This window comes from Hippocampus zosterae, chromosome 6 (genome assembly GCF_025434085.1).
Source record: "Hippocampus zosterae strain Florida chromosome 6, ASM2543408v3, whole genome shotgun sequence".
Taxonomy (NCBI): Eukaryota; Metazoa; Chordata; class Actinopteri; order Syngnathiformes; family Syngnathidae; genus Hippocampus; species Hippocampus zosterae.
This window is the reverse complement of record NC_067456.1, coordinates 10,932,701-10,945,670: the sequence shown is the minus strand read 5'-3', so window position 1 is coordinate 10,945,670 and position 12,970 is coordinate 10,932,701. Positions and strand designations below refer to the sequence as shown.

At 42.3% G+C, this 12,970-nt stretch overlaps 1 protein-coding gene across 4 annotated transcripts in view; it reads left to right on the top strand.

Moving 5' to 3' along the window:
• Positions 1 to 10,191, top strand: part of frmd3 (FERM domain containing 3) — a 50,726-nt gene extending 40,535 nt beyond the window's left edge. For all 4 annotated transcript variants that reach the window (XM_052068629.1, XM_052068628.1, XM_052068627.1 and 1 more), the window contains 2 exons: positions 4,646 to 4,874; positions 5,861 to 10,191. In XM_052068629.1, the coding sequence (XP_051924589.1) occupies positions 4,646 to 4,874; positions 5,861 to 6,329 (698 nt within the window). In that variant the 3' untranslated portion in view covers positions 6,330 to 10,191. The remainder of the gene's footprint in view (positions 1 to 4,645; positions 4,875 to 5,860) is intronic.
• Positions 10,192 to 12,970: the final 2,779 nt, after the last annotated feature.

The following is a 12,970-nucleotide window of genomic DNA, read 5'->3' as shown; positions in this document are numbered from 1 at the left end:
CCATAACAGTTCTTCACAAGGTGTTGTCTGGTGATTTTTCCTACACAACTTTTCATTTTCATGTCATTGTCAATCCTCCATCCTTATAATACGTTCTGATGGCACCTATTATCTGAATGAAGCAAAAATCTCAGGTATGACCATCAGAGGGTAAAACGATAGGACGCTGGAGTTGACACCGCGCGGACCTGAAGGATCTTCGGCGGTAGTTCAATCTCGTTGGTTTCCATCACAACTTCACCTTGGAAGCGTCAACAAGCGACGGCTAGGACATCGGGATAAAGTGTCACTGACATCTAGAATCGCGGTCTATATTCAGAGCTCTAATCTCCGACATTCGAAGAGAAACAGGAAGCCGACCCGGTGTCAACGTTGACCTTGTTGTGTTTGTGCAGCCTGTCCCCGCACACTGACACTGGGCTATCACTTATGGATGTTCTTATGGGGATTGAACTACGCTTCTGCCATGTCCTGTTTTGTCAAGGAAACTACTGGACTTTAATGACACACTGTCATAGGTAGGAGTACAGTAGTGGTCTGTTCCTGCCCCTCTCAGTAAAATCTCCGCTAACGTAGTTCGTATGTGCATGTCTTAATGTAGTTTCATCCGCAGTGATAGCTGCAGTCCACCGGTCCAAATTACCCACCGCCCCTAAAAACCAAACCTCCTGAGAATCCCATCCCATTAACAAGCAGTCAAACCATGAAAAGGAATACGAACAATGACATTTGAGTTGGGTGCATTCGGAATCAATATATATTCTTAAGGTACACTCAGTGCTAAAGATCCTTAAGGAATGATTTCAGGTTGTGCGTTTCTGGTTCAAAAAGCGGAGGTGCATTCTTAGCTGGTTTCGTACTTCAGGTTCAGTGCCCTGTTCAAGTGAGCTGTCCTCTCCAACAACCAGCCTCACTTTTCATTCACAGTGCGACTTGAGCATGCATACCAAAGCCCAGATCTTTAGCGACTGGGAAGCTGAACCCTCTTAAAAAAGGTGTTAAACTCAAGGCCCAGGACCAGATGCAGCCCGCCAGGTCAATTCACGTGGCCCGCGAAAGCACATCACGTGTGTCAACTTGCTAGGATCTGTACCAAAATGTCAAATTGTCATGTTTAATAAATAAGATGGAGATTTTACAATAATTTTGTTACTCATCCGTAGTGGAACTTTAACTTGCGACTCTTTGATTCAAGTCCCAAGTCTTTAGAGACTGACTGACTGACTTCTGTCCATGAAGCACAACTTTTTGAGGACAAAGCCATTAAATCTCCATAGATCAGTGCACTTTTGGGGGTCCAGCAAATGTTGGGAAATACCTTCAGGTGGACTGACTTGAAGAAAGGAAAAGGAAAATGATCCCTATCCCATCCGGGGTCAGGCCCGCCTCTCTATAATCACAGTTAGATTAGTTGCCCCTCTCCCACTAGGAATCCCTTGGTTATATTTAGAACATGAAGCTTCGGTTGATCTGCCTCTAATGCCCCTGCAGTCTTTGATAAGATGGTTGACATTCATATGAGTCTGTGGATCAGAGAGAGAGAGAGAGAGAGGGAGAGAGAGAGAATGTATCTGGTCAGTGTGGCCCACTTCAAGTGTGTACATAGAGGCATGTGTGTTTTCAGATTCCAGACACCGTCCAGTCAGTTTATGTTGGGGTGTCGCAGTGGACAGTTGGATCTGAACTTTATCATCCTCCTCAATGATGGAGGTTCTTGAGCACCGGAACGGCACTGATCAAATCAATTTGGAGTCGGAAGGGGCCGAGCGACCTGACCGTGGTAACACCTGTACCCTGCCGGCAGAAGAGATAGAGGCCGAGGTTGCGAAAGAGGGAGAGGCCGGGCCCCTGGAAGTGTACTATCCGACGGAGACCTCGGAGGACCAGCCGTCGTCATCATCGGTGGTCGTGGCGCAGCCCTTGAGGTGCCAAGTGAAGATCACCACCCAGCGCAGCCTCCATCTACGCATCGCCAACCACACTGCGCGGGATGTGTATGTGCGGCTGGTGGGTCACGGGGGACAGGTCGCTGGAATCGGTGCCGGAATGCAGAGAAGCACACTAGAGCCAAGTAAGATAAGGAGATGTATGGCGCAATACAGTGGAACCTCAAATAGGATGCTGGTCTACATCCCGTTTCTGAAGTACATTCTTAAAGTCGTCATACCAGTGTGCACATTGTGAATGTCTTTTTATATTTTTCGCTAATAGTGTTTTTATTAGCGAACAATGCTATTGATGCAAACTGCAGGGTGCTTGAAAGTGACTCCTATAGCTATTAATAATAACGGTACAGAGTACAGGCTAAAATGTTAAGGAGACGATATTAGCCCGTCTCTGGAGTCATAACACAAGTGGTGTCAATGAGTCATTGACGTGAGTGAGGGAGGTTGTTGAGTGACCATAACTTGTGGTGCTAACTGCCCGTCAGTGGAGAGGGAAATGGACAAAACTGCCTTTAATTCAAGAAATTGTTAACGTAGCAGAGATTCAGCATCTGCCTGTGTCGGAGATATCACTTGGCAATATGTGAACAGGAAAGTGAAATGAAAGTAATATATCAAGTGAATAGATTCTTAATGTATGTGGGTAGAAGACGCGTCCCCAGAATTTCATTGCAATCATTCAATAATGTCAATTGTATCACAAACATTCAAAGTCTCGGTCTCCTCAAGGAGACATTTTAAAACTGCATGTGATGTTTCACTTCTTGGCACGTTTTCCAGTACACTCAAGCGGCCTTGAACCTTCCGCTGCGACATTTTTAGGTGATGCCATGCACAGCTCAGGATTACTTTATTCATGGAAGACATATTGAAGCGATCATTTAAGGACATATACTGATTATTCGATCACGGTAACAGAGCTGAAGTTAAGACTTATAACGACACTGAGAAATGTATTCATCCTGTGGGTATTGACCCACATGCAAACATCCTTGATCATGGTGTTGCCAGTTGGGTCTTCGTGACCACAGTCAAACAAGAACCCAAATCCACAAAAGTTTAATCGAAGGCCAATATTGGTTGTTTTCTCTATCATAAGCTAAAAAGCTGCTTAGAAAAAAATCTGATGGAGATGCTCTCTGTTATTGTCTGTCATGGTCACATGGGGATCATTTGCTCCAAGGTGTAAGCGGCCATCTTGACATGACTTCTAAACTGGATCTTGAAAACCGCCTTGTGCTGATTCTTGTCCAGGCTACATCGTACTTGGCTGCAAACTTCCATTGCAGTACGAGTGAAGTCAACAGAGGTGGAGCATGTGGAAATGCAGGGGTGATTTTTTTTTTTTTTTGGTCAACAACTGGACAAACTCAACATCAGGAGCATCAAACGTGTTTCCGTTGTTGTCTACATTATAGTTGTGGTTGCCCAGGGGCACAATTTTAACTGCCAATACACTTTTACGTGACGTTTAAAACAGTTCAGATAACGGATGGATGTTGTCATGTGTAAATAAAGGCCTAAACCATCTGCAGTTGAGTAAACAAACCCCTGGCAACTACACTGTAGGTGGAAATAGGGTATTACTACTTGCGAGTGGGGGCGCGGGGGTCCTGCGTGTGTAAAAATATATCCAGCTGTCTTGGATGCATCAAAGTTGGGGGCGGTTGTGTGGTCCACTAATGTCCTGTGTTGTTTGACTCCGCTTGTCAACACTTTGCTAATCCGGCGTTTATATCTGGCTTCATAGACACACGCACGAAAGGGGACCCTTCAGGCTTTTTGTCTCGTGCTGAAAATATGGTAGCTGTACACTCACCGTCACAATTTATGTAGGCTACTATGAACATTTCAGTGCGAAGAGCGTTAATTTGCAAAATATGGTCCCATTTATGTTGCCTTGCTGTCAGACGTTCGGCTGCTCTGTTTTACCGGCATGTGAGCGCCATCTTGTGGCTAAAAGGCTGCACTTTCCGGGATTTGAATGTAAAAAAGTGTGCATTCATACTGTATGTTAGACCAACAATGAAAAACAAATAATGATAAAAGTATGACTAATATAGCAAGTAAAAGAAAAACTGATAGTGTAGTGATAACTTCATCTGAATTTGGTGCAGGTAGCATGGGTTCAGTTCCCACTCAGTCAATACCGTATGATAGCGTGACCATCATTTGATTTCCAAAAAAAGAGTACACTGGGCCTGGCATCGAGATATTGAAATGATGCTCAAAAGTCTCATACATTATAACGCGAATCATTTTTACCCTTTTATGCAGCCTGTGACCCGATATCATGATAAGCTGTCCCCGAAAGGGTTAATGTAAGACTGCATTAAATTGGAAAAACATGCAACTGCGACGTGGGTGTTGCATCTTGCAATATCTTTGTGAGCTTTGAGTTCTCCGACGAGCATCTTTATTACATTGAAACATTTATCTGTGAGCTTTGCACACTGTCACATTTATTGTGCATTGTCACTGTCCTCATCTCCGAACCATTTGTCACGGGGCAGACTGACTGCAGTTGTATTTGGCTTTTTCAATCAGTAAACCTAACGCACCTCTTGGTCCAATGACTTCAATAATAGTAAAGATAAACAGTTGTCATTAGTTTAAAACCAAACAATAATGGTCATCAAATGAGTGTAATTTTAAGAATTGATCCATACTTCCAAAATGTGTTTCATGTCACCCACCAGGCTTCGTTGCTGTGAAGGACTCGGCAGCGTTGTCTCCCGTCAAATCTTCGGCCGCTCCCGCAGACCATCAACCAAGTATAGATGGAGTGAACTGTGCATCAGACCTGCCTCCTCCCCACCATGCCACGGAGACTTCAAGTATCCCATCTCAGACGCCCAAAGCGGGAAGCGAAATGGATGAGGACGAGGAGGCCCACGGAGAGCGAACCATATCTGAGCTTGTCTACAGGTTTGTTTGATCTTATGCGCACACGCTGGTCATTTCCTTCGGACCCGAATGTAAAGTCCATTACAGCTAACTTGGCCTGACAGATTAGATTGTATTGTACCTCTTTTAACCAGAGCAGCGTGAGTGGAAAAACTGCGTGCTGGAGCCTATCCCAGCTGTCTTTGGGCAGTAGGCGGGGGACACCCTGAACTGGTTGCCAGCCAATCACAGGGCACTAGTATATTTCCTTTTTCAGAACATTTCTAAGAGCATGGATAAAAGAGCCAGCCCTCAACAACAAAGGACTTGAACAATCCAAAAAGAAACGCAATATTTATTTTTTTTCAAGTGCAAAGTGCTCTTATGCTGAAAACGACCATTCAGGGACAACACGAAAATGCTGAACAGGGTCCAAAAAATCATTTTGTACATTTTTTCACTCACAAAAATCAACTCACTCAAAATGTTTCCCCAAAAAAATATTCAAAATATATATTGAGGTACAATTATTTTCTTGCATGTCATTACAAATCAGCTAAACATTATTAGGCATGCTCATGTTGTGCTATCGGGCAACACAAGACCTGATGCAAGTATAACTAAGACATGTTTGCCATCTAGTGATTTGTAGTGATATTACATCTTAAAACTTTGCGGGGGGGATTAGAGAACAGGGAATAACGAAAACGTGTATAATTGACGGCCACTGAAGTGTTTCTATCGCCCCATATTAACCCTTTCAGAGACAGCGGTTACTACAGTGGACATCTTTTCATGTTATTAGGTTACGGGGTGCATGAAAGGATGCAACAAGGGGCCGGCAAGTCGGAGTGTTGTTATGGGTCGCATGTGCTAGTTGCCCATCCTTGCTGTAGACAATGGTCAACAATTGAGCCCTCACTGAAAATGAAAGAATCTGCATTAAAGCACTTCATGATGCTGAAGGGTCTCTTGTTGTCTTTAGGACAGTTCATTGACTAAATATGTGTCCATGCATTCCTGCTTAGCCCTTGCGCCAGCATGCTTCCCACCCCGGTGGACGACAGCCAAGGAGGCGTGGACCTGCTCTTCTCGTCACCCGTCCAGAGTCCCGCCAGGCTTCTGAGGGAGCTCCACGCCGATCCCGACATCCAGGCCCAGCTGGAGGCCGAAAGGGAGCGCGACCGAGCCTTCGAACGTGTCCGTCTCGCAGCGAGAGGGGGCAGCACGGGCGTCCTGAGCTTTCTGTCATCCAACGCCCGACTAAACGCGTGCGTGTTGAGCATGGCCCGACTGATTGCCGCGCTCACCGGCGTCCTGATGGTCACCGTGCCCACGCTGCTGCTGCTGCTGGAGTCCGACCTGGATGTGTCCTTCCTGCACGAAATCCGCCAGACGCCGGAGTTCGAGCAGTTCCACTTCGAGTACTACTGCCCACTTCGCCGCTGGATCGTGTGCAAGATCAGCATGGCCATGGAGAACCTGTGGTCAGACTGAACATTGGATGGCAAAGCTCTCGGACCATGAGGCTAAAAGAGGGAAGGCATCACTTCAGGGAAAAAAAAATAACTGATGCCCAAAAGTCATTATTATATGGATCTTCAGACATGACATGGAGGGAGAAAAATACTAGTTTGTGGTCACAAATGATTGAAAATCCCCCCCAAAAACAAATTTGGGAGTTCAATATATTTCCCATGAATAACTTTGTATACCTGGGTAAGAAAACTGGCCAAAAATGTGTCTCATGCTGATTTGACAAGTGCAAAAAAGTTATTGTGGCCACAATCAACTTGTAACATACAAATAAATTGCTATTTTGTGGCCAGCATTTAAATATAACGTGCGCACATTATATTAATTTATATAAGATGCACAAAATATTAACTTGTGGTTGCAAATTATGTAGAACAGCTTTGTGAGTCATAAATTTGACACTTGGGAAAGAGAATAGGCCCAAAAGTCTGTATAATACAGGGTCCCAGATGTGTGATGTGAAATATTAAATCGTGGCCACAAATTAAGTGTAACGTGCACACAAAATATTAATTTGTTGTCAAAAATTAGTCAACACGGCAGCACAAAATACTCATGCGAGTGTAATCTCATTCCCATAAACGAGTTGACTAGAAGAGACTTCCACTTCTACCCAGACTTGTACATGTGCCAGTGTTTTGGATAAAAAAAAAAAATCTAACTGTTAGATACAGTAAAAAAAACGTAATGGATTTACAAATAGGGTTTTTTATTTCCTTCACAGGATCACATTTTTAGAGCTGGGAGAGAGATGCCACAGGAGAGTCCTCGCTCACCCTTAAATTTGTTGGCCAAACAACCGGTTCAGGAGTGAAGTGTTGGTTTTACATCTTTCAAAACTCACTCAAAGGGAATGGATGGGGACCCTTTCATATCATATTCCCTGGAGGATTGACACATTTCTTTGTCAAGGCTATTTAAAATGAATGAGCTGTCAAAATCGTCTGGACTGCTTGTTACCATCGAGGGGCGCTAATGGCTAGCAGGCTAACGCGCTAATTCCCACAAATCATTCATGAGGCCAAAAGACCAGACAAGACAAACAAATATAGCCTATAATTTTTTTAAATGACATATTTGGTAGTGGAGTAATCCAGAAGTAATAAATGGTAATCAAATTACATTACTTTTAATATTATGGAAGGCCAACTTGAATGACATTTCTAACACGGTCACATTACATTTTCTAACTAGTAACTGTATCGGAATACATTTTTAAAGTAACATCCCTTTCTACCTTAGTTTCTATAGGTGTGCTACATTTGCTTGCCAAACTGTTCAATCAATGTATTAACACTTTCATGCACCAATAATGAAAACCTGTAGCCCAATATGATAAGCTGTCCGCTGTAGTAACCGCTGTCCCTGAAAGGGTTCGTTCCATAAATTTGTGTTTTGTTTGCAAATTATGCATACTTTGTGGCCCAAAATTTGCATTTTTGTCCTATATGGAATTAGTATTTTTGTACGTTATACTTAATTTTTGGCCCCAAACTGGCCTTTTGTGTGTGCACGTTAATTCCCCACCTACCTTCTGTCATGTCTGGGTCTCCGTTGTCTTAACATGTCGGTCAATATTATACCCAGTCTTAACTCCCGTTGCATCAGTGAGTCTTGACCAGCAGAACATCACAAGATGCGATCACTTGTTAAGATTGACATTTGTGTCCAAGGAAAGAGGACAAAAAGTGCTGGCAAAAAGAAGAGAAGCGGCGCAAAAAAGGAAGATGAAATTGAAGATACTGATGAGCGGATGCAAAGACCTTTGCCTTGACTTTAGTTGTTTTATAAATCTTGTTTGATGAGCTCTCCAATTAGTCCCCTGGCATGTTGATCAGAGAGTGGACGGCGGTTGCGCTAAAACTTACCACACTCTTCTAACTCGATGTAGTAAACAAACAAACAAACAGAAAAGACACGTTGGTACACAAGTTGTTTTTAAGCTTTTGTACATTTTTATGTGATGCGGATCTTTCAGGAATTTTTAAGTCCGAGGATCTACTTTGATCTTATTTTGGAGAAAATGTCAACGTTTACAAGTGAAGAAAAGGGGGGAAAAAAACAAGCAAATTTACCCATGGGGTACAGGGGGCATATTTTTTACTCCTTGACTCCTTCGGCACAAATCGACATTGAGTTTCTCTGTCAGACCACGTGATGTCATTTCGGTAACAAGAGAGGGTTTGCTTTGCTTGTGCTGATAACAGCAGGCCATGTCTTCATGTTACACGCGTGGAGTTTTGGGATGCAGGTGAAAACCATGGAACAGTGGGATGTTGGATTTTTCCTGACCGAAGAGTTGGGACAAAGAGGGAAGAGATGGATGGATGGGGTTATTTAAGATCTGTGTCATGTCAGTCTTGTACGTTTCCTGTGATGTGTGTGTCGTAGATGACGTTTTTGCCCGTAGCTCTTTTCCACAACACTGTGTCAAAACTCTACTGAGCATCCCGTCTCACAAAATGATCATTTTCAAATTCTCTCTATCCGAGCAAAATCAAAACCAAAAACGTGGCACTGTCGGAAGTTTCCATTCAGGCTGTCCAGTTAGCTATTGGGATCAACTTCTCAGGAAATGATATAAGCAGCTCCTGTTGATTGCGTCTACTAGGCACGCTTGCACTGGGCCAATTTTCCTTTGTTACCAAGCTCAACCATCGTTATTCCCTCCCTGGCCTTCACTCATCCAAACTACATAACTACAATTTGTTTGCCTTTGTGGCTCCTTTCTTGTGATTAGCATTAAGGAGTGTCGGGGACACACCGACAAGAAAAGCAAATTACATTACAAGAAATGCAACGCTAAGAAAAATATACGGGAGTATAAAGTTTCAGAGAAAAATGAAAATACATTTTTGATGGGGAAAAACGTCTTTCAGTCTTTCGTGGAAAAATGAATATGTCTAAGGCATACTAAGAGTGTTTTTATTACACACTGACAATTTGGTGACAGGAAGTGGACTAGACGAAACCAGGTCTAAAGTTGTGGCACAGGTGGTATAATGTGAATTTGGTGGATTTATTCCGCAAGTGGAGATCTTGCCGTTCCTCATCAACATACTTTGCCCATGCTCATCTCTTGCACGGACGGCAAATCTCGAATGATTATGCAATGCGACCGTGTATCCCACATGCGCTGAATTGAAAGGGAATGAGGGGATCCGCTTGGGTTGGCCGGGAATCAAGTCAGCTGTATTTAGCCCCACAACAACACAAACGCCGATTTCTAACTGTGCCCGTCTGTGGAAATGTCAACACAACAAACACTCCAGCCATACACACATTTATGGAGTTGCACTGGGTACGAAAATAGATACCATTCAGAGAACAAACATTTTGGGGGATGTAAGAAAAATATAATGTGAAAGAATTTTAAGGTTCATCAAAAATCTTCAAAACAGAATAAAAGTGTTTTCAGAGATGACGAAGCAAATATTGAGGGAATAATAAATTGTTTGGAGCAGTTTTAACATTGCAAGGACAAAGGGATGGGATATAAAAAAAAATATTTTTCAGAGCTAATTCTATGACTTTTTTTTTCTCCATATCACGGCTAAGTCCACCTTTTCCAAACCGTGTCGGGTAAGTGCGTATACCCTTCTTGAGCACAATACGGGTCAATCAAACTAATTAAACAATTTATAATGGTAGGTGAGGTATGGATTGCCTGGCATGAGTGTGCTCTTGTTGTATATCTGCGCTTTCTCCATACATACTGCAATACAGTACTGTGCAAAAGAAAACGGTTCGATTTATGCCTGTATGTGCTCTTTTATCCATGTCCTAACCAAAACGTTTCGCCCATTGAAATGCCTTGCAAATCTTCATTTCTTTCATCTTGCGTATGTATGGCCCAATCATTTACATTATCAAGAGCAGTGTCATAAAATTGTTATTTATTTAGTATTTTTTTTAGCCTGTTAATGAATTTGAAATCTAAATTTGACCTTTATATGTATATTCATTCATTCATTCATTCATTCATTCATCTTCCGACCCGCTTGATCCTCACTAGGGTCGCGGGGGGTGCTGGAGCCTATCCCAGCTGTCTTCGGGCAGTAGGCGGGGGACACCCTGAATCGGTTGCCAGCCAATCGCAGGGCACACAGAGACAAACAACCATCCATGCTCACACTCACACCTAGGGACAATTTAGAGTGTTCAATCAGCCTGCCACGCATGTTTTGGGAAACCGGAGCACCCAGGGAAAACCCACGCAGGCCCGGGGAGAACATGCAAACTCCACACAGGGAGGCCGGCGCTGGAATCGAACCCGGTACCTCTGCACTGTGAAGCCGACGTGCTAACCACTGGACTACCGGGCCGCCCTGCCTTGCAAATCAAAAAATAAAATACAAAAACATCTGACAAGAACATTTGTGTCTAAACTTGTCAGGGTCAAAATGAACAGTAAAACTACAAGGTAAAAAAAATCCGTAATGACGATCGTATTTGTGGATAAAAGCTAATCGTAAAATGAAAACAGAGGAATGCTTTAAAAAGGTGGGATGTCAAAAACAAAACAAAAATTTCCGTCAAAAAACATGCTCATATTTTTGAAAAGGTAAAAATTGTTAAAATTCCATTTTAATTCTTGTAATTTAAATAGTTTTAACCATTAGTTTACCAAAATATATTCCCACGGCAATTGTTTTATCTAATTTGTATAAAACAGAAATTCTTTTCTGTAGACAAACACATTAAGAGTGCAGTGCAGGACTACATTCCATTTTGACTCAATTCTCTGGGAACCATTAATTTTATCCATCCATCCATCCATTTTCTGATCCGCTTTATCCTTACAAGGTTTGCGGGCGTGCCCGCCATCCCATCCCATTAATTTTATGTATCAGTTATTCATTCTGGCCCTAATAGACATTACCAAAATGCTAATACTTTTGCACTGTACTGTATATAACATGATGTGTACAGTATTTATTTCGAGCAAGACTGTAGCTGATGCACTCCAACTGTCATCATTGTTCACAATGATACAATCACTCCTTTCAAAGTCAGTAAAGTGTTTCCTGCCTCATACAAATATGCATAACGGCGCGCAAGGGTGGGACCCAGCATGCATACGTAGTCAATATGCAGTGACAAAGCATTTATTTTTCCTACTGAAAACCAACAGAAGGGCCACAGCACTATGACAATGTCTGCATTGTCATCATATTAATTGGTGACGACAACATTTTGGTATTCCAAGGTACTTCTCGAAAGGTTTCATAGATGTACAGATCACTCACATGACTTTTTAAGAGCCTAAAAATCTGCATGTCCTTTTGTAAATATGATGTTAATCAGTGTCACCAAAAAAAAAGAACAGAAAATGAAATATGTCTCTCCCCTTTGTCTTGTCGGCTTGGCTGTCTTGACCATCATGAGAATGCATGAGACATGATTTGTTTTGACAGAGAAGGGCAAAGATAACAGTTAATATTAGCCCAGAATTGGAAATTGACTGACTACACGGTTCAATTTCAACTTAAGTATGACGATTTTTTTCCAACTGCCAAAATTGCTACGCTTTCGCCGCATCGAAACCCAAACTCAAGGCTAACGGAGCATGCTCGCATGTTAGCATGTAATATGACATTCCCCGCGTGTTTGAAACAAATTTGAATGATTAGCCAAGTGTGATTAGCATCGAGAATAATATGCAAATCAATGTGATGGAGCTTTAGATAAATGCGATGCTAACAATGCACACTCCCAGGTTTGCTAGCAGCGTATTCCTGCTCGTTTTAACAAGAACCCTTTGCCGTTTTGAGATTTAGCTTCAAGAATAACATGACGGCACATTAGCTTCGCTTGTAGCTCAGAATTTATGCTAACAGCAAATGGTATCGGCACCTTTTTCTAGCTCTTATTTTGAGCTGTATCACTTTCGAGTATTAGAACAAATTGACAGGTGACAATATGTTTGGGGGGGGGGGGGGTTGCAATTTAATTTTATAAATACACACACACACACACGTGTGTGGCATTCAGACACTATTTGATATCATACCCAAGTATTTTGGATGATAATTATTAGCAATGTTTTACATTACATTGAATTGTGTATAAATAAACATGATAAAAAGTGAAATTTATTCTATTTGAACTCAGGTGTTTGCCGTGATTAGGCATGGGGACTATGTCAGAGAGAGGCATTTCAGAATTGTGTAAGCATGTAGCAGAATGCAGTAACAGCCTGTTGATTTTTCATTCATCATATTGGTTTTATCGTTTGAAGCGACTCTGGGAGATTTTATTTTGAAACTTCCCCTTACCCTTCCTCTGGGACAACCAAGCCTTATGAACTTTGTGAAGTGAAACATTTGAATGTTTGTATGTCATTCAGAAGAAACTATGTGTTGATTTCTATATGTTGATACTGCCAGAATAAAGCTCCCTAATGTAACGTGCTGTTTCCTGATGTAGAGCACCCTAAATTCTTTTCAGGAGAAAAGACCTCAAATGTCGCACAGAGCTTTGGCGAGGATCAAATGAATTGTACAGTATACAGTTTGCTTTGCCTTTGTGATTTGTTTTAATTAAAGCTTCATTGTTAAGGATGTAAACAGATAGTCACGTGGATCGGATCGGTGTCCATC